The sequence below is a fragment of the Arvicola amphibius genome, chromosome X (assembly GCF_903992535.2).
Source record: "Arvicola amphibius chromosome X, mArvAmp1.2, whole genome shotgun sequence".
NCBI lineage: Eukaryota > Metazoa > Chordata > Mammalia > Rodentia > Cricetidae > Arvicola > Arvicola amphibius.
Genome location: NC_052065.1, coordinates 43,286,051 through 43,307,119, shown reverse-complemented (window position 1 = coordinate 43,307,119; position 21,069 = coordinate 43,286,051). Strand labels below are relative to the sequence as shown.

The window sequence follows — 21,069 nt, the reverse complement described above, 5'->3', positions numbered from 1 at the left end:
CTACATGCAATCTATTTTGATAATGTTCTTTCACCTCCCTCTACTCCTCTCATTCTCCCCACCTCCCTGACACACACTTTAATTTCCTTTTCTGTGTTTCAAAAAAAGACATTTAAAAAGTCAAAACAAACAAAATACAGTAAGGCAAAACAAAATAAAGATTTTATTAAGATTTCTATAAGACATTGATGTGATTTTCTCTGTTGCTCAGACTGTTGAAGAAAAATAAGCTACTTTTGCCGAAGCTGGTTTCAAGGAATCTCTGGTGTCTAGCTGAAAGCAAAGGCTGACAAGTCATTTACTTCCCCAAGGAGGTCAAGATGCAAAACGACATAGCTGGTTTTGCACTTTCAGTATGATATGTTTATTCTCAACAACAGAGTATTAAAGTTTGGTTTTTTTATATGGAGAGTTTAAAATCTTTTTGAGTCAATAATGACATTTAAAAACTAAAACTTACTAAAGATTAACAGTTTTTTTTCCTTATTAAATGAAGTCTTAGCACTCATGGAAGTCAATATTTGAGAAGTTGTATTTAATTGTCCATTTTATAAGCTTTCCCACATAAATCAAATGAGAATTATTCCCCAAGAGGCCTATATTAGAATGAGCAGTATGAAAATCCATCAATAAATATGTAAATAAAATTTAATTTTACTCGTAGATATAAAAATAAGCATAAATGTAATGACACGGTAATGTTTATTGGGTGCTTACCATATCTCAGATACTTTTTTATTAGGTTCACACACATGACTTTATACCAGTTTCACAAACTATTTGAAGTATGGATGTGGTTACTTTTAATTTATAGAGATGTAATTCAAAAGCAATTAAGAAATGAGTCCATGATCAGCAGGAAGCAGAATCATGATTTAAATCCACACAGAAAAGCTTCAAAGCTCATAGTATTGAATACTATCTTCTCTAGCTTTTCTAAGGAAGTAAAAAAGAACAAAACATTTTTTTCAGTGCCTATAGGAATTATGAAGGAGACAGATGACTTTCAACTAGGGAACATGTGTTAATGTTGATATGACTTTTTCTTGCCAACTAGGTATCATTTGTGTAAGCTGAGATGAAGAGAGGAAATCTTTGAAGAATAAGCCGGTAGCAACCGTGAAGTCAGAGCAGGTTTGATTACCTGCACTGGGTCTACACAGAGCTGGCACTGTCAACAGTCAGTGCTCCTGGTGGTGGAGCACAGGGGTCCTCACTCCTCCATGCTAAACTATTGGCTACTGACAGATTCCTAAGGTGCAGGGAATCATTGTCTTCAGTTGTGTACCCACTGGTGAGCACACCAGTTTCTGATCATTAATTCCAAGCTCACACTCACATAGGTGGCCCTGCTTATTTAAATGCAGAATGTTAAAACAAACCAAGAAAACAACCCTTCTCAGTTTCTCTTATGAGTGTGGGAAAGGGATTTGTAGGAAAATGTGTTTACTGCTTGTGTGGGGATGATAGGCAGGAGATGGAGATTAGAGAGGGTTGGTTGGGGCTGAGCATAATCAGAATACATTATATACAAGTATAAAATAGCCAAAGCACAAATTTAATTCTGAAAAATAATTATAGCTGTAATCTTGCTTGCTGTTGCTTTTGTAAACTTTAAAGTTATATGGAAAGATAAAATAAGGAATAAGGTTAAAAATTCAGCTTTGAGGCCAATCCTTTACAGCAAGGTGAAGGAATGTACAAAACATTCTTAATGCTTAGAGAAGTTATAAAAGATGTTTGGCAAGAAGAGTCACATGTTTCTTTAATTCAGTAATAAATAGTTATTAATCACCCACCACACACAATGTAAGTATCTTTGACAATAGTGGCATATAAGTAAATAAATTCAGTGGAATCTTGTCTGGCATGAAATCTACATTCCAGTAACCATTTAAGTTATGTTTTAGGAAGTTGAAACTGTAGTTGTATTGGAATAATTGGTTGACAGAAATGACTAGAAGGGGATACAAGGAAATAGTAACACCAATTACAGTAGTATTAAGTAAAAGTACTACATAAAGATTATGTTGGCAAAATCCAGAGTTCATAAAAATAAACATGTTGATAGAAGAGACATATAAATAAACACATGATACGAAATCTCCCTGAAGAGAGGAGATAGTGTTGAACAGAAGAATAGGAGATAAAAACATGGCCTCACTGCATCATACTGAACTTGTATTTTATGTGAGATACATGAGTTAAGAAAGTCCCACATTCAATAAGGCATGTAGGATGAATCTTGCAAAGAGCAGAAACAACTGAATGAGTGGTTTAGTGAAGATGGGCACACTATTTTGAAAGACACAGAACAGACAACTGACATTAAGGGAGCATTGATTGACTGCTGAGAGGAGATAAATGAGAAGAGCGAAAATAGACGGGAATGCGTGGAAGAGATGCTCCGGAAAAGGATGCCTAAGGAATGTGTAACTGGGCAGCTATGGAGACGTTTACCACATTATGTCAGCCCGGTAAGTCACAAGGAGGGAAATCTTTTAATAGTCAAGTAGAACAAAACAAGCCCAGCATTCTAGCAAGGAGGCATTGACAAGAACATCTGCATCTGAGCATTACCTGATTTTATACGGAAGCATTTCGACAGAGAAACAGATGCAGAAACTAGAAAGAAAAATGTAAGACAAAATGGATGTCTAGGGAGCCAAAATTTTTTATGAACTGACATATTCCAATGAGGTGGGTGATTTAAAATTTGGTTTTTGATAGTTAGAGTTTTTGCTTGAATTGATGAGGCAGTCCAGAATAATGTGCAGGATAGCAGGATTTTCAGGTCAGAAGGTCAAAGAGAATTTCAAATACTCATTTTTCCATATACAGTTAACAGTTGTCCAAATCTCTAAATTTTGAGCTTTCCATGAAGTAAGAGAATGATGATATTGCTTTATAAACCAGCACGCATAGCACATTGCCTGTAATTATAGTCATAGTAAGTATTCAAGTGATGTTAGTTACCATTATCTATTCTAATAGCAGAATAAAATATACTCTTTTAAATCCTAGAAACAAATTTATCCTGCTAGCCTTTGATTTTGCTGAGGGTTTTTTTTTTGCCTAATCTGCAATAGTGAAAGACAAATTAGTTAGTTTTTAAAGATATAACCATAGATAAATTATAACTTGCTCCAATTTTGTTCTCTAATTAAAAATGGAAATAATGATAGTACAGTGTCACCTTTTCAGAAAATCAAATTAGAAAATGAAAGTAAAATGACTTGGGTAATTATAAAAAGTGAGAAGTGCAGGTATCACTAGTTAATGTAACTTTGATTCATTGGTTGCAAAGAGTGCAATAGTAGATTTATAGCTTCAGTTTGACTTTTGCCTAATGATAATTAATAACATTAACAAGGACCTTTCACTTGAAGAAAGCTTTTTCAAAGTGCTTTGATATTTATTACCTTCTAAGTTTAACACAGAATATCTGTAAAGAATAAAAGACAATTGTTATTAGGGGCTATCAAAATTGACTTTTCAGTGTACACAGTTTCTTCTTGCCGATAGAGGATTTTCTTCTTATATTTAGATAGGAAATTATAGAATGTAATAATTGAAATTAAATACTATTCAATGTAGTACTCCCTGTGTACCATTTCATGTTATTTCCTAATGAAATAGCAATATCCATACAAGGCGAGTAAGATTTCACTGTTTTCATATGAACAAAAACATTGTAACACAGCCAGAGTAATCCAACTTTTGTGATGATGTCTTGAAATTCAAATCACATTATATTGAGGTAGCTGTTTTACAATTTATTGTACACAAAATATTTAGTTTTCCTTTTAACAGCAGCTAAAACACCAGATCTGGATATCTGTCCTCATTAACTTCTTTGTCTCAATTTTATATTTTCTTTTGGTATTTCCTTTTGAATTTTCCCAGAGATTTACAGGAGTTTCAGTCTTTCCTCAAGAAAGTATAGAAACTATAGATTCGTACACAAAATTTGCACATGATTGGGCCTACTATCATTCCATCCTGGATGACAGAGGAAAGTGGGTCCCTACCATTCCCAAAGGAGGACAGTTAATGCATGATGCGTGAGGGAGAGTTGTTTTCTTTCCTGGTGCAGCTACTGGTAAACTACCCTTACTCTAGTAAATAATTTCACACCTATGCTATGCAAACAACCCTAACGAAACTCAGATCACACAAATATAAAAGAAAACAATACATAACAAAACAAGCAACAACAGCAAAAACCCTGAACTAAAACAACAACAGTAGGAAGGGAACTCCTTGGAAGAAGAAAGGGTTGAATGGGATTGGGAGAAGGATGAGAAAGGACAATAGGTGTGAAATGGTCATTTTCTTTGACAAATTCAGGATCTAAACCACATAATAAAGACTAGTAAGAGGATAAGCCTATGCCTCGTGGTCCTGTTTTTGATTAGTGCAGTCAGGTTCTAGTCATGAATACTCTGGTGAGGGCAGATGACATTATCAAATGGCAACATGAGACCAAAGGGAGAAAAAAAATGCTGAGGTTTATAAGAAGCTAACACCGCAATTGAAAGAGTTTTCCCAGTTGGCTATACTCCTCAAATACTTTCCTTTTTCATGATAGGAATTTCATACCAAGTTTTTTTTTTTTTTTTTTTTACATTTTTCAGTTTTGTCGTTATGAATTTTTTAGTGACTTTCTTTCAAATACTATAGAGAAAGGGATCAGCAAACAACAGCTCTTGACTACATGAAGGTTTTAGTAGTATTTAAGTGAATTTCTGGGTAGACCAGAGGAGAGTTTCAGTAACAATGATGCCAATGTGTGTGGAATATCATGGATTTCTATGGTTTACGTTTTGAACTCCTTCAAGCTTTTTACCTTTAATTAGGATTTTTGCAATACTTTAGATGTGAATTCACAACTGCCTCAAGGGAGGCCATATTCTCATCTCTTATGCATAGGTAGCTCAATGCAAAGCACATTCTTGGCATTCCTTCTCATGGCTGTTTGTCCTCATGAATTCTGTGATTCCCTGAAGACACTGACTGGTCATATTACCTCAGATTATCTCTTCATCTCTGCCTCACATGGAATGCAACAAAATGTCTAGATAACTGCCCAAAACCATCTTATCTAGTTTATCTAGTTTATCTTATCTAGTTTATTTAGTTTATCTAATGTCACTCACTGTCTTATCTATTTTATTAAAAAGAATAATTAATTTATTGGCTTGCAATAATTGTTTAAAATGAAGATATGACTCCTCAAAGACTATAGATGAACTCAAAATTAAAAAAAAAATAATGTCAGTGGGGGAGGAAAAGGCACGCTTACACTCACTAAACTTGTTTTTTTTATTGCGTATTATAGTACTTTGCCTTTTGATAGAAAGTCTCATGGATCTTATCCTTACTCATGCCCACATCCTGTTAAGTATTATAGTCCCTGAATCTGTGTGTCACTGGGACTTGGTGGATGGGAAATGAAATAGGCAATGAGTGTTAATGAAAACAGAAGTGTTCTAAGGAGAATTGGCCTCAAACTAAGTCACTACTACAGCCTTCAAAATTGGGACAAGATCTATGTAAACTAGGCTGTTCTCAAGTTTATCAATGCTCTGCTTCAGTCTCTCAAATGCTGGGGTTCCAGAGAAGAATCACCAGTTGCCTTCTTCTGACATATTTCTGAACATGACTTTCTCTATATAGCATTTCTCATCCTTTGCTTGGAGATGAGAATGGTGGCCAGAATATGATGTGATCAATCTCACTTAAATTTCTTCAAGGTCTAACATAAAGTTCAGCATTTTAAAAGTCTTACTCAATGTACAAGGAAGGCAAAGAAAATCTTCTCAAATATTTTTCTGAACTTCAGATCAGTCTAGATCTACCTGCCTCGCTTTCTAGTAGAACAGTTATGCACAGCTGCTGTATGCTGGATGTGCTCTCTGGAACTGAGTTCCACCTTGATCTGAAGGATGTTACCATCATTTGACCTAAAGCACCTAATGGGTTTTTAGTAAAGAATCTCCAAGGTAATGTGAGTTTACATATAAAATATAAGATGAAAACTTGCATGCAAATGTGATTTCAATAATATTTTTACACATGTAGAACAGGAAGAGGTCAACACCAAACAAAAGGAAGATTTGGAGAATTGCTCTCATGCTCTCAGGAAACACCCAAAATATACAGATTAAAAAATACAGGCAAATGAATTCAAATCAATAGAAAATAGTACACTAAAGATTTCCTTAGAATCAGAGATCTACAGACTACTTCTACTGTACAATATCTCAAGAAACATGATGCTTCGATTTACTTAAGGTGTTAATTACACTACCTTGGTTTGATTTTTTCTTATTTCTTGGAAATAACCCATGAATCAAGATTTTATGAAAGAAATACTGAAGCCTGTTTTTCAGTTTCAATAATGTGTCAAACCTATCTTAATTCATAGGTATATACAGACATACAATTCAAAGTTTATCAAACTTTCTGCCAATGTTTTATTCAATATAAGAGAACTTTTCATAATGTGTTGATGTTGAAAGATGATATAGGGCAAATGAAATGAGATAACTGAACTGTAATGATGGGCCCTGTACCTTTAAGAGACAAGCCACCACCCCACCCCCCGTTGATCTTCAGCTTCCAGTCTGTCTCTCTCTCTCTCTCTCTCTCTCTCTCTCTCTCTCTCTCTCTCTCTCTCTCTCTCTCTCTCTCTCTCTCTCTCTCTCTCTCCTCTTCCCCCTTTTCTCCTTCCCCTCCATAACCCACTAAAAAAATATCCGTATTCACTCTGCAAGGTGTGCCTATCCATGTCTCTGTCTTTCACCCACTGTCCAGGACCAGTCACCTTCCGAGACCTGTAGCATGACCTGTAGCATGGTCTCATGTGGTGTCCATCTGTCTATCTCTCCTCCTGTGACTGCTGCCCCTCTCATAGCCCACTGCAGCCACTTGGGGAACTGCACCATCCCTGCCTGGGACTGACTGCTCTCAGGACCTGCTGCCCACTGCCTTCTGCTGCTCTGGGACCTGCTGCATGGTCTCATGGTCTGCTGCCCACTGCAGCATTTTTACTTAAACCATAACAATAACTAATGCTGATACACACACCCACACCCCCCCCACCCCCCCACACACACAGAGAGAGAGAGAGGGAGAGAGAGAGAGAGAGAGAGAGAGAGAGAGAGAGAGAGAGAGAGAGAGAGAGAGAGAGAGAGAGAGAGAAGATAAACTCAGTTTAATGATGAAAGAATTGGAAATAGTACACATATTCCTTACTTAGTTCTAAGACTATCTCCCAACTGTTATGATCTGTTGGCCTGGCCTGTCACCTGGATACCCTGTCCCCTTAAGAGAAAAGCCCCACCCACTCCTCCCCCCACTGCTGGCAAGGTAAGCAATTTTCTGCCTGCCTGCTCTCTTTCTGCCTGTCCTTTTTCTGAAGAGGTGGTTGCTGCCTTTGGCCCCCCACCCCCACCCCACCGCCTCTCTCCTTTGTCACCTTCTCCCCTTCCCTTTCCCTTTCATAACCCACTAAATAAACTTTATACTCAAACTCTCTCTCTGCATGGCGTATCTGTCTGTCTCTTATCTGCCTTGGTCTCCCATCTGCTGACTTGCAGAGGCCTCTGGGGACCTGAAGGCAGCCTCTTGTAGGGCCGGCCTTCCCTCCATAGAGCTTTAAAAAGAATAACACCAACTATATTCCTATAGCAAGGTAGCTTCTTTACAGGCTGGAAAAACAATGATATTGCAGGTTTACTTAAAGAATCACATAGAAGTTATAAAACTTGTCAAATATTTGCAAAGATACGAAATCATTCAATATTTATTTTATCCAGCATTTTTTTTTTGTTAGAAGTTTGAACCATGGACATTTTTATCAACTCTGTTAGGCCAGAGGGGGAAAATTTTTGGACAGAAAAAGAATTTGATTCAATTATAAATTTAGTTCTTAAATTTTAAAATAAATTTGCAATATATACATTCTCAAACTATCAATGCTCCAGATCTATATGATGTGATATAAAAGTTTGATGGCTTCAATGTTCCTGCTAGACTATCACAAGTAAGTATAAGCAAAATGTCTTCATCATGTATATCGACAAGCATAATATTATTCCTTGATTTCAGTTATGAAAGTAAAGAGCACTGTCTACTAATATATTGGAAAATTTTATTGTGTTTCATGGTGAAATTTATTCACTAATTTTATTAAGAAAGCACATGATTTACAATACATTCAGTGCTCATAGATCCCATAAGTTATGATTACTGCTGTGACAAAGATATTGAAGTAACTAACAACCAAAGTCAATAGTCAATATTGTAAGGAATAATAAGATTCATTGTCTCTCTATATAGAACAGTTGGTAATTTCAGAAAAAAATAAAAAACTTTGTTAAAAGGATTCATCTTTTTCCCTATGTAGTAGCCTTTGTAGAAAACAAATCTTGCTCGGATTTGGAGTAGACAGGAGACCCAAGATCTGTTGGGTGAGTTGTTACTTTGATTAAACATTTGGGTGCCTTCCTTCTTTTCTTCTTTTAATAATTAATACAGTTCAGTATAGGCCTGACAACATACAGTTATAATTCTAACATTCAGAGAGTCTGAGGCTGGAGAATTACTAATTGAAAACCAACCAGAGTATAGGGTAAAAGCATTTGCTTGCAAACTTCACATCCTGACTTCAGAGCCTTATATCCCATGTAAAAGCTTGGTGTACCTTCAAGATGCTTCCTAGAAATGCAGAGGTGAGGTGGGGGCAGGAGCAGATACAGAATAGTCTCTAGAAGCTCTTACCAGCTAGGGTCAGAAGCAGCCAAGGGATCCTGCCTCAGGTAAGATGGACAGACAAAGGCCTGCCCCCAAGGTCCTTCTCGGACTTCCACACATGTGTGTACTTGCCCCTGCCCCAAATAATGAACTGGTTACCAAATGAAGACCCTAATTAGGTACAACAGCAGTTAACCAAAACAACAACAAAAATAACAATGAAACAATCACTACTTTACATTAAGAATGTAAAGAAATTCCTCCTGATTTTAACATTTTTTAATTTCTGACTCTGGTGTTTTGAATATTTTATGTAGTCAGTGTCCTAGACTAAAAATGCAGGAAGGTTCATCCTTGGAGTTCATATTAGAAGCATACTTCAGCTTGGTTCCGAAGGTGATAAAAAAAGCATATACACAGAATTAAGAAGCACACACATACATGCATTTTAAGAAATACAAGAAGGCTAAGACATGTTAATCAGAGTAATTTCCAATTGTTTTTAAAGAAAGATGAAAAAGCAAAACACAAATTTGCTTTTTCCTTATTCATACTTAATAGCACATATAGCCAATTTTCAATTCAATTATACAGAATTTTATAGTTTTTCCAGATTATAGCATGCATGAATATTGCATATGTAAGTATAAATGATATAGGAGCTCCTTTAAGATTCAGACAAAATAAAATCTGAATTTGTGTAGCTTTAGCATTCTGTCCCAAACTGTAGGAGATCTCTGCAGATATAAAGTCAGACTTTATACTAAACAAATTATCTTACAAAGATCAAACAAAACTAACATCACTGTGGATATGGCATGTGAGACCAGAGAAGAAAGATAAAAAAGAATGACAAATTCAAGATGTAATAAATCACTGTTATTACTGTCTGTACCAGAGCAACAAACTAACTGTCCCATCAAAATCAGACATAGGTGGAGAACAATAGGAAAAGAAATTCTTTAGTCTAATTGTTTTTCAATTTATCATATCAAACTATATTCTAAATACTACTGATGTTCATTTATATACACATATAGAACAAAAAAGTTACAAAAGAAAAGATATTTGATAATGTTGTATAATACTTCAGGAAAATTCCATCAGCTATTAAGAATAAACCTTTGAAAACTCCTTAAACTATAGAACATGATTCTTGCCAAGATTCCATTTAAACAATATTACTCTAGGCTTCTGTTATTGCTGCTCATGCACACAGATTTAATAATTTTTGTTGTCAGGGAAAACAATTGTCTGAAAATTGTGCATCCACGAGCTATAACAAATTTAGCAATCTCATTTTTATTTTCACAGATCATGTTAGGAAGAAAACTGCAAAATGTCAGATTAACATTTTAGAATGTATTTGAAAGTAACGAAGAGAAACTGATTTAGTTAGCAACGCTAAATAAAACAGACAATTCCTACAGATGCTTTCCCTGTAAGAAATTAAGTAAACAGTGAAAATGGCAGCCATTTTAATTTAATAAACCTACCCTTAACTTACTTCTCTGTCTGAGTAAAGTTTTTGCTTGACAGGACCCCTGGTGTTTTAGGCGAATATTTTTCTGGTCAAAAGTATCTGTAATTTTAGAAGCCGATGATGTTCAATGGAATTACAAATGAGTTTTCTAACTGCCTCTTGCCTCTTTCCTTCCTGTCCAAATGCTGAACTCTATCAGCATGAATAAGAAACTTTACTTTTGTCCCCACTTTGCCAATCTCAAGTACAAATGCTTGGGATGCTTCAGTTGGACTGACTAGAGGGCGAACGCAGGAACACTCTACTTACTTGACTAGAGGGCTAGCGCAGGAACACTCTACTTACTTGACTAGAGGGCTAGCGCACGAACACTCTACTTACTTGCCACTGTTTCATCAGCTCGCGGACTCCCTTGGAGCCTTCTAGGAGTTTCTCCTTCCGGGAAGCATCCTGGAGGACATTGGCAGTTGTTTCAGCTTCTGTAATCCAGGAAAGAAACTTCTCCAGGTCCAGGGGGAACTGTTGTAATAATCTGTGAGTTTCTTCCAAAGCTGCCTCTCTCTCACTCACTCTGTAAAGGACAAGCAGGCAGATGGGATTCACTATTATCAGGATGCAAGGAACTCAGTAAAATGATCAAGAATGGTATGCTTCTGAAGCTCTCCAGTTAACCCACAACCAAAATGCCATGCTCTTTGTTTAATATTCATTTCAATTTCATCGAAACACTTCTTCTTGATGGAAGGCATGCAAGTGGAGCTATTAAAAATAAACAACAATGTGCTGGGGCTGGGGATCAATGGTAGAGTGTTTGCCTACTAAATTCAAGGCCCTAGGTTTCTAGGTTTAATTTCTGGACCCTCCCTCAAAAATGAATAATAAATAAAGATTTCTCTAGAAATGGCCACACACACCAGATAGATAGATAAATAACAGATAGCTAGATAGATAGATAGATGATAAATAGATAGATAGATAGATAGATAGATAGATAGATAGATAGATAGATAGACAGACAGATCAAGAGAGAGAGAGACTTACAAATTTTGTTCATAAACACTCCAAAATACCTTTCTTTCAACTTTAAGTTTGTTCTGGGCAATGGAAAAACTTATTTTGAGATGCCACAGAATTTGACCTTAAATTTCATATGCAAACCCTTAAATTCCCTTGCCATACATATCTTTGATATCAAACCGAGTCAAGGAGCAAGGATTAAATAAAGTAAGAAGTAAAGAATACACAGATGGGGGGTTACGAGGTGGACTACTGAAGGGCAAGTGAAGACAGATTGGCCAGCGAAGGGACAAAAGGACTAAGAAGAAAGCATTTCATGGAAAGAGTTGTGCAAATTGTCATCTTGCCACACACTAGCTTATTCGAAGTATTTTGTTAGGTTCATACTGTGCTCTCTGTTGTTGTAGACCAAAGGTATTATCCAAAAGAAAAATGCTACAAGAAGTTGAAAAAGTTGAAGCTTACTAATCAGACAGTGATTCAGTTCCCAATATCTTTTCCCAGTTGTGTAATATGGCTTGTTACTAACTCATCATTATTCTACTGCTATGATGAGCAAACTTCACACATTATGACTACTTATGATTGTTAATAACAATGTTAGTTCCTCTGCCTACAGTCATTTTCTAATTTCCAAGTTCTTTTTAAAAACTGGAAGAAACCAAAATCCCTTATGAGAAATTTTTAAATCATAATTTCCAATTATATATGTATATATGTATAATACACACACACACACACACACACACACACACACACACACATATATATATATATATATATATATATATATATATTGCATATAATGTGGATATACATACAAACACCCTGAGCAAAGATCTGTATAATAATAGCTCAGGAAGGAAAACTGCCTTAAGCAGTAACAGTCCTATCTAAAACTATTCAGGTAAATTTTGTCTGCAATGAGGAAATTAGTACTCTATTTAAATGCCTTATTTGCCTTCTACGACTACACAAACACTTGCTGGGATTAAACATAAGCTAAAAATGGATTTCAAAAAATTGAACACTTGAATATGATACATACTGCTTGTTAAGATGTGATTGTCAATAATTATGCAAAACCGCAATTTATTTTAGCAGCAACTTTATCATGGGATGTGCAAAGCAGGCAATGAACAACGCCTGCCGAGCCGGCGGCAGTGCAGTGAAGTCCCCACAAGAGCTGTGTGCTCATCACGGGTGAGGTTCTGCTGAGCACACAGTCTTTCACAGCGTGGTCTCAGCGCTCAGACTGGATGGAAATCTTCCCTCTGTGCTAACTGCTAGAGAAGAGAGTAGGTTTATGAGGGTGCCACTATTGGAAAAACATGAGCAATGCATTAAGCTATTTATCAACAGCTAAATAAATGTTAATACTCTACAAGTACAAGGTAAGGTGGGTGTCTGGTTGGGCACGGTAGTGAAATCTGGAACAGCTGCAGGGCTAACTGGGACTACCAGTTTCCCTCATTAGTAGGTAAAATGTTTTCAGTGCCATTGTCGCAGCTCAAGGACTCTGAATAGGAAAGTTGGGCTTGTAATAGAGAGGGAAGCTCTTGAGCAAATGCTGACAATCTACTGGCACGGACTTGCCAAAGAGGCAGTTTCTTGCAGTTTACACTAAGTGTTATTCCACCCCCAGCCTAAAACTCATCATAGAAATAAACTGTCCCAGTCTAGAAGACAATGCCTGGCTAAGACGCTGGCTTATTGTGGAATATACTCCACTTTCAGACACAACGAAAGGACAAAATGAAATTCTCCCATGGCAGAATGAAGCTTCAGAGATTAGAGAGTGTGAAAGTCATTCTCAGAGTCATCTTCATGCGGAGGGGCACTCTATCTGTCTTAGCTCTTCTGCCCTTCAGTGAGACACACCATTCACCTTCCGCTTCTATAAGAAGTGACTAGTAAATAACTTTGAATGCAGTGTGCAGAAAATCAGATGAAAGGGCTCTATCCCGACAATGTGATTCTCAGCCAAATCGTGCCAGCAGTTTTCTACTTTGTAAATTAGGCCCTTAGGGAAGCCGAGGAACATTTTCAGGACAGTAAGGCACCATTTTCTTCAAGGATACCCTTGTGGTCTGACATATTGACAACATCAGGCGGAATATTTCCTTATTCAGGAAATACTTTAAAAAGAATTCAATGGAAGCAAGAGCAGAAAATCTCTTCGAATGAGCTCCTTTCTGAAGCTGTTGGATCAGACTCAGCTGTTATTTCCTGCTTCCGTGGAGGTTTTAATGACTACAAACTCACTCCTAGGTTCGAGGCCTGTACAGAGTTTACTGAGTTCTAAGATTTAACTGTGTCAAAGTCTATACTAGAAATAAGTCCATGGTAATCAATCTCCATATTTGTGCATTCAAATTAGGTCTCAATGTGTCCCCTAGTTTTTCATTTTCCTCAACCATATGCCTTTAGGTGGCTTATGTGATAAATAAAAATATAAAAATAATGAGAAATAAAAGATTGGCTAGGAAAAAGAGACTGCAAATGTGGGATTTTTAAAGTCTCTCTATTTAGGAATACAATCCTATGGACCCTGAATATAATTTCATTGGATTTTAAAGGGAATAATGAGTATATGTAAGAAATTGCAAAAAGGCTTTTAAACTGTCATCTAGTTTATTAAATTCTTTCTATATAATAAAGCTTAATTATCACTATTCCAAGTTTATAGTGCATGAAAATAGCTAAGAATTTAATCTGATGGGATAAAGAATGCATGATATCTAAAAGTTTACCTTCTAGTGCTAAGACCTGTTCTCTTAGTCCAGAAATAAGGGTGGTATACCACAGTGGTTTCAAAATATGGTTCATGGACCAACAGTCCCAGCAGCCACATCTGAGAACTTATTAGCAATGCAAATTCTCAGGCCTCGGGCTAGCTCTACTGCAAGAGGAACTCTGTGGGTGGAGCCCAAGCAGCTGTGCTTGAGCAAGCCTTCCAGGCATCTCAAACACACGCGAAAGTTTGCAAAATGCTTCTGTTGGGGACGAAACTTTGAGAAGTACTGTGTGAGCGATGCTGGAGCATGCTGCTCCAGTCTCTGACTGGGAGTACTGCTGGCTGAAAGTTCTCGTATGTCAGCATTATTTGTGACTAGAACAGAATTAAAAGGGCCTCCTTCTCCAAAGTTGCTCTGTTCATCCCCGAAGCAGGCAGAAGCCATTGCAAGACCAAAAACAGGAAAAAGAACAATACACCATGCAAGTTAATGGGAGACCAAAACAGGAAAAGTATACCTTGCAGGTTAAGTGTTCTGTTTGAAGTTAAGACAGTTAAGAATAACTTCCCGCTTGTTCTATGTTTGTTGGAGCCATCTGCATCAGATATGCTTGACCACATGTGGGCAGGAGGTATATGGGCAGGAAATTTGTCAGGATGTACCCCTGCCCTTGATTGCATAGGCAGAAGATGCATAGTCAGGATGTAAGTCAGGAGATATGCTTGCCCTAATTGGGCCTGATTGAAAATATGGTGGCCCTGTGGTGGTGTGGGAAGTTCATCTGTATATGTGTTGCTTTTATTGCTTAATAAAGAAGATGTTTTTGTCCAATGATTTAAATATATAAAATATAATATATATATATATATATATACATACATATATATATATATATATATATATATATATATATATATATATATATATATTGAGAGAGAGAGAGAGAGAGATAGTGGAGTCAAGGAGGCCCCATGGAACCAAAAGAGGGGAAAGACACAAGCTTTCAGCTGGAACCTTGCCGGTAGGCTTAGAGCTGCCTAGTAAAATATAAAATAGTGGAAATGGGTTAATTCCAGATGTAAGAGCTAGCTAGCAATATGTTTAAATGATTGGCCAAGCAGTGATTTAAATAATCTAGTTTCTGTGTGATTATTTTGGGAGTCTGGGCAGCCAGGAAATGATCAAGCATCCTCCAACAACACTGTGGCTTTGCCTTTTTTAACACACTGCAAAAGCTGACTCGTGGCTATTTCCTGGGAACTCAGGAGGCTACCTGTCCAGAGTTCATCATCCTGGCCAGTATCTAATTAAAGCTTGCTTCAAATTTGGCTCAAGAGTGTTAAATGTTTTTTTTTTCTCCTGAATTTCTGGATTGACATCATGTATTGGCATACATTTGGTATCTGTTCTGTCTGGACAATCCTGAGGTAGATGCTGGTTCCTCATTTGAGGTGGGGTGGGGTTAAGACAATTGTTAGCAGTAACACTCATGCAGCCTGGCTTCTAGTTCTGCCTATGCTGTTTATGCTTACTTTCCTTCCACAACCAGTGCGAAGCCAGAGCACACTTCTCAGTAAAATTTCAAACATTAAGTACTTTCTTAGAATCTGCTTTCTGAAAAACTGAATTTATGCGGAGAACTAAACACTTTCTCATACAGATTGCTGTAGTGATATTTCTTTTGTATTTTAATAAATAAAGCTTGCTTGAAGACCAGAGAGCAAAACAGCCACTCTGGTGAGCCTTACAGACCATGATATCACATACCTTTAATCCCAGTAGCCACACCAGCTTGCCATAGAAACCAGGAGGTAGTGGTGCACACCTTTAATCCCAGAGCTACAGAGTACTATAAAATTGGAGGAGACAGTTCTCAGTCTCATTCTGAGGATTCCTGGAGGCAGGATCTCCATTTCAGACTGAGGTAGAGGTAATAGTCAGTGACTAGCTGTTTTGCTTTTCTGTCCTTCAGGTTGAACCTCAATATCTGTCTCTGGGTTTTTATTAATCTTGCAGATTGTGATCTCCAAAAGAGACAATGGGGTTTTGAAATATCAGCTAATAAAAAGAGTGTTTGAAGGGGCAAAATTCTGGATCTATGAAACAGTGCAAAATTAGATAAGCCCAAGAAGATGCTTATCCAGTCCCAACTCTGAGAAAAGGTGACAAATCACAGAAAACATGTCCCTTCATAGTTATTAACATATATATGATTATCAATGAGGAAATAAATACACCAGCTGTCATTTTATACATACACATACATGAGTATGTGCACATGTGTGTGTGCATACACACACATTATTATATGTGAATACATTTTTAAGCCTCCACGCTTTTTATGAAGCTGAAATCACAATTTAATATGGGATAATCTTAATACATAAAACTAAGGACAAGGGAAAGGGGACATTTATTTTCTAAGGTAAGGCTGAAGAATTTAATATGTATTAGAAATATGGAGGGAAAAACTTTCTCAATGAATTATATTACTAGATTAAAAGTATGTGTAATTGAACAATATAAAGGAACAGGGTGGGGTGCTGCAAAGATTATATCATAGATAGGAGTGTTGCTCATGAAGTCACACCCCTTCTTGGGGAGCTACTGACAGCTAATGGACACCTAGGGAGGAAATGCTGTTTTCTTCAATGGCAAGGCCACTGAGAAGTTGCCCATAGTCTACTAAATAAAACCCTCCCCATGTTCCAGCCAACCCTGTTTAAATTCAGTGGGTCAAAGGAAGACATGGAAGTTGGGAAGAAGGACTTCAGAGGCAGGGTAAGAGAGGCTAATGGGGTGAATATAATCACAAAATTTGCATATATGCACATATATGTTAATTAAAAGTTCTTCTTTCTGCTTGTTGTGGATGAAGGAGACACAGTTTTACTCTGTAGTCCTTAAGGCCCTGGAATCAACAGCATTGCTCAAACTCACCACAACCCTCCTATCACAGTCTCCTCAGTATTACAAGAGCCATCATACACACACACACACACACACACACACACACACACACACACGTAACTGAAGTTCAAATTTTCTGCAAATATCATAGGAAATATTATGCTAATTAATAAGTAATGTTTTAATGTGTAAAACCCCGTTTTAAATGAATTTACAATACTTTTCCCTTCTTACTCTTGATCTCATTAATAAACAAATAAACAAACATGTTTTTTGAGACAGGGTCTTACTGTGTATTCCTAGCTGATCGGGAACTCTTCAGGAAAACCATGCTGGCCATGAACTCAAAGGAGCTCCACCTGCTCATGCTTCTCCATGAGCTTTGTTTCTTAAACTCCACTCCCCATACCCCTTCTTCTCTCTTTTCTCACTGAAGTAGGATCCCGTAGTCCAGGCTGGTTTTAAGTCCACTATGTAACAGAGACTGCCCTTGAAATCCAATCCTCTTGCCTTTCCTCCCAAATTTTGGGATTTCAAATGTAAATAAACTACCATGCCTACTTTTGTCTCTTTTTTCCTTTGCTTAATTTCAGCTGATAGTCTTTTCCTTCCCAGTTATTCTGACCTATAAAAATATAGACTTTAAATCTGAACACCTCATTCTTTTTTCCACATGTGAATTAATATCTCACTGCCAAGTTCACACATGAATCTATTGCATGTTTATGTACCAGGATCTATGTTTAATAATGACGATACAGAATTTTCTGTACTTTAGACTTGCCACTTTATATACTCAATTCTGGTAGGGGAACAAATAGGGAAGAATGCAATTACACATACAATGCGCTAGGGCTATAAATACTCTGCGGGCAAATATATTCTATACTATAGCTCAAATGTACCGTATCTGAGTGCATTCATGAACTTATACACCAATTTGCTCAAACATGAAAATAGCTTAGCTTAGTTTTGTTCCAGAATGCAGACATAGATGCTCAGTAAATGTTTGCCCAATTGAACTGATTTTTATAAACATAAGAAACCTTTGGATAAACAGTGTGAGTGACAGTTGATTTCATTTTATTGTTTAAAAAAATTACTTAGGGTTCTAATCTCTCTTATGCCCTGAAAATAAGTTTATCTAATTATGAAGACAGAGGTACTCATTGGACTAGAAGTACAAGTAAGGCTATGCCACTGATTCCTGCCCCTCACACCGTGGGCATACATTTCACTCTTTTGTTACTTCACAGTAAACAGGATTGTTAAAACACATTGTAAAAGACACATACAAAGATATCACATTATCCTCATTATAGCAGAAAACATTTAGCTTCTCTTTGCTTCAAAACAAAAAAAAATCGCTTTCAATGCAAATTTGCTGGTTTGCTGTTCACCCACCGACATATGAGTTAACGAGGTTTTCATTCCTTCTCTCCTGAGGTCTGGTACTAAATTACTCAAACTCTCCAGAGTTAATTGGAAACCATGACCTAAATGTTCCCAAAGTATTGCTGATTAGTTCTCAGAAAACTCATTCCAACCTTTCATCACCCCAGACAGCACGGGATGACTTTGTAACATGTGCAGTAGTAAGATCCTTGCACGAATAATAGATTAGTCCCCCAAAGATAAACCTCAGCTTTGAGTAGAGAGATGTGATCTCCCTTCAATAACACAGATATTTTGTTTTTTATAAAAAAAAATTAGCTGGAATCCCTTCATATAGAAAAAGAATTTAGATATTATCTATAATTCAAACAATATAAAATATATACTATATCTCTTTCATTCTTTCCACGCTATGAATGTATTTAAAATTCATAATTTGCAAAATATATTATTATTAAAAATCATATTTATGTACTCTTGAAACTACTGGAATATTCCTGAAAGTGAAAATTCGGAGATAAAAGTAAAACATGTTCTCATAATATTAATCATTTGATTGGACTTGTGTTTCTTTGTCATTAATAACAGAGAAAATTGACTGACTAAAGAAATGTAAATGATATCATCAGCAGCTATAACATGCACGTATACTTTTCTCTCTTACGTTGGTAAAAAGGCTAATATTCTTTAGTTTGTGATCTGTGTTTTTAGTTTTGTAATGGTACAATATTAAACGATATTATTTTGGAAACTTGCAAAATCATTTCTGATGAAGTTCATTTGATTCATATATAAAGACTCAATATACTGACTTGGAATCTATAAAATTGAAAAGGGTATTCAGAAAAAATTCAGATAGTGCTACTTTTCATATACATACAAAATTATATTAGGACTGAGTTTACTGTTGGAAATATTTTTATTCTAAACAATATGAATAATGTGTATCTTTAAGGTTCTGGTTACTCTTACTGTTAATATCTTTACATTTTAAATATGACAGACAACATTAAACAGTTTGTTTTTTATTTTTTTCAACTAAAAAGATATGAAGAAAATAAGTTCAAAAAGCAGAAGAGGCAGAAGGATGACACATTCCAGTGTAGCCTGGGCTCCATAGTCTGCTTTCAAAAGAACCTGGATTACGGAGTGTAACTGTGAAGACATGTGGGGAAGGGTCATTACACAGAGGGATATCAAATTACAGGTCATGATTAGGATCAGTCCTTTAAAATTTCTGAAGACTGTGCATTTAAGCAAATACTACATCCTCATCTGTGATAACTTACAGAGAAACAGAAATATGGATTGGTAGGTATTAGTTCATAATAACCAGAACTTGGCAAAACATGAAGGTTCAATTTTCTAAGACAAAAAAGAAAACCATAGTCGAATCAAATAAGCTTTTAAAATTATCATCAGTCAAAAGAATAAATGTATAACAAAGCACTATCAGTAGAATATGAAAATATCAATGATTTCATAAGTTCTCCTCGAAGATGAAGTTATGTTTTGTAAATATTTGACTTCAAATACCCACATACTAAGCACTCTTGCAGTTAACAGTGCAGTCTGGAAAGAGTCCTTTATATTTACATTCAATATTTTGGGAGTATAGTATTTTGCACTAAAGTACTTATTTTTCAACCTAAGGTTTATATATAAACAATTACTTTGATACTTTAAATTACTTGATGAAGCTAGTAGGGCAAGTTACATTATTTTGAACACTATGAAGTACACAGGGACCTTCAGGAGGGCTTAATGAGTTTCCAAATTAAGTGGCAAAACCTTGAACCACCTCATTCAGGCCATGACATTCTAAGACATTACCTCTTAAAGGGACATACCAATCTCACTACAAGGCAAAAAATATGGATGATTATACAATATTAATAAATTACCCTTTGCTTTTTGTAATTGTTATATGAATTAGGATTATGGTATATGTGTGTAGACAAAAGAAATTTTTCCTTACTTTCAAGTACCGTCTATGAAACATTTTAAAATGAACACTGTTCTTTGGTTTCAAGATAGGCTTCAGAATTTTATATTAAAAACGGGTATTAAAATAGGCAGTGATAAAGTAGTTAACTTTTTACTAATTAAAGAAAATTCTAGAACATACATTTGTGACCTTTTCATAATAAGTATATATAAATTTTAAATTAAAATAAATACTTTTTATCGGTCAATAGAGAAATGAATTAACCTTAACAAGTGACTTAATCTTGGTATATTTTAAAAGAGTGGTCCTTCCAATTTCAAACCTATTATGCTGGCTCAGATATGATTTATAAGAAAAGATGTAAGATTACAATAGTACGAACTAATTAAAGTTATCAAAATAAAGATTAAAGGTTCCTTCATTTCTTACTTTTAATTACTAGGGCAAATAGAGCATCTAAAAAGATCATGAGAGTTAGAAATTCATTGATGGCTTTTATAATATCAATTAAAATTTGTAAAGCTTGTTATAAAATGAGGATGTTTTTCAATTAGAATTTCAAGACCAAAAAAAGTGCTATACTTTGGCTTCAAGGATTCCTTGATACAGTCACTGCTTACTATAGTGTTAATATTCTTCAACATTAACTTACTGTAAATTCCATAAAGGCAAGAATTTATACTATTCCTGGCATTTATCAGGCAAGCAATAAATTCAGTTAAAAATCAATAAACCTACTATGAACTGGACCCAATTTCTAAAAATGAGGCCAATGGTTCTTATTTTTAAAAATCTAAAATTCCTGGTGTGAATGCATT

The 21,069-nt window shown here is 35.9% G+C and overlaps 1 protein-coding gene across 1 annotated transcript in view; it reads right to left on the bottom strand.

The window, feature by feature from the left end:
- The window catches only part of Dmd (dystrophin), a 1,847,711-nt gene that overhangs the window by 492,740 nt on the left and 1,333,902 nt on the right, over positions 1 to 21,069 (bottom strand). Inside the window, 1 exon segment of the mRNA XM_038316167.1 lies at positions 10,625 to 10,814. Coding sequence (XP_038172095.1) covers positions 10,625 to 10,814 — 190 coding nt within the window.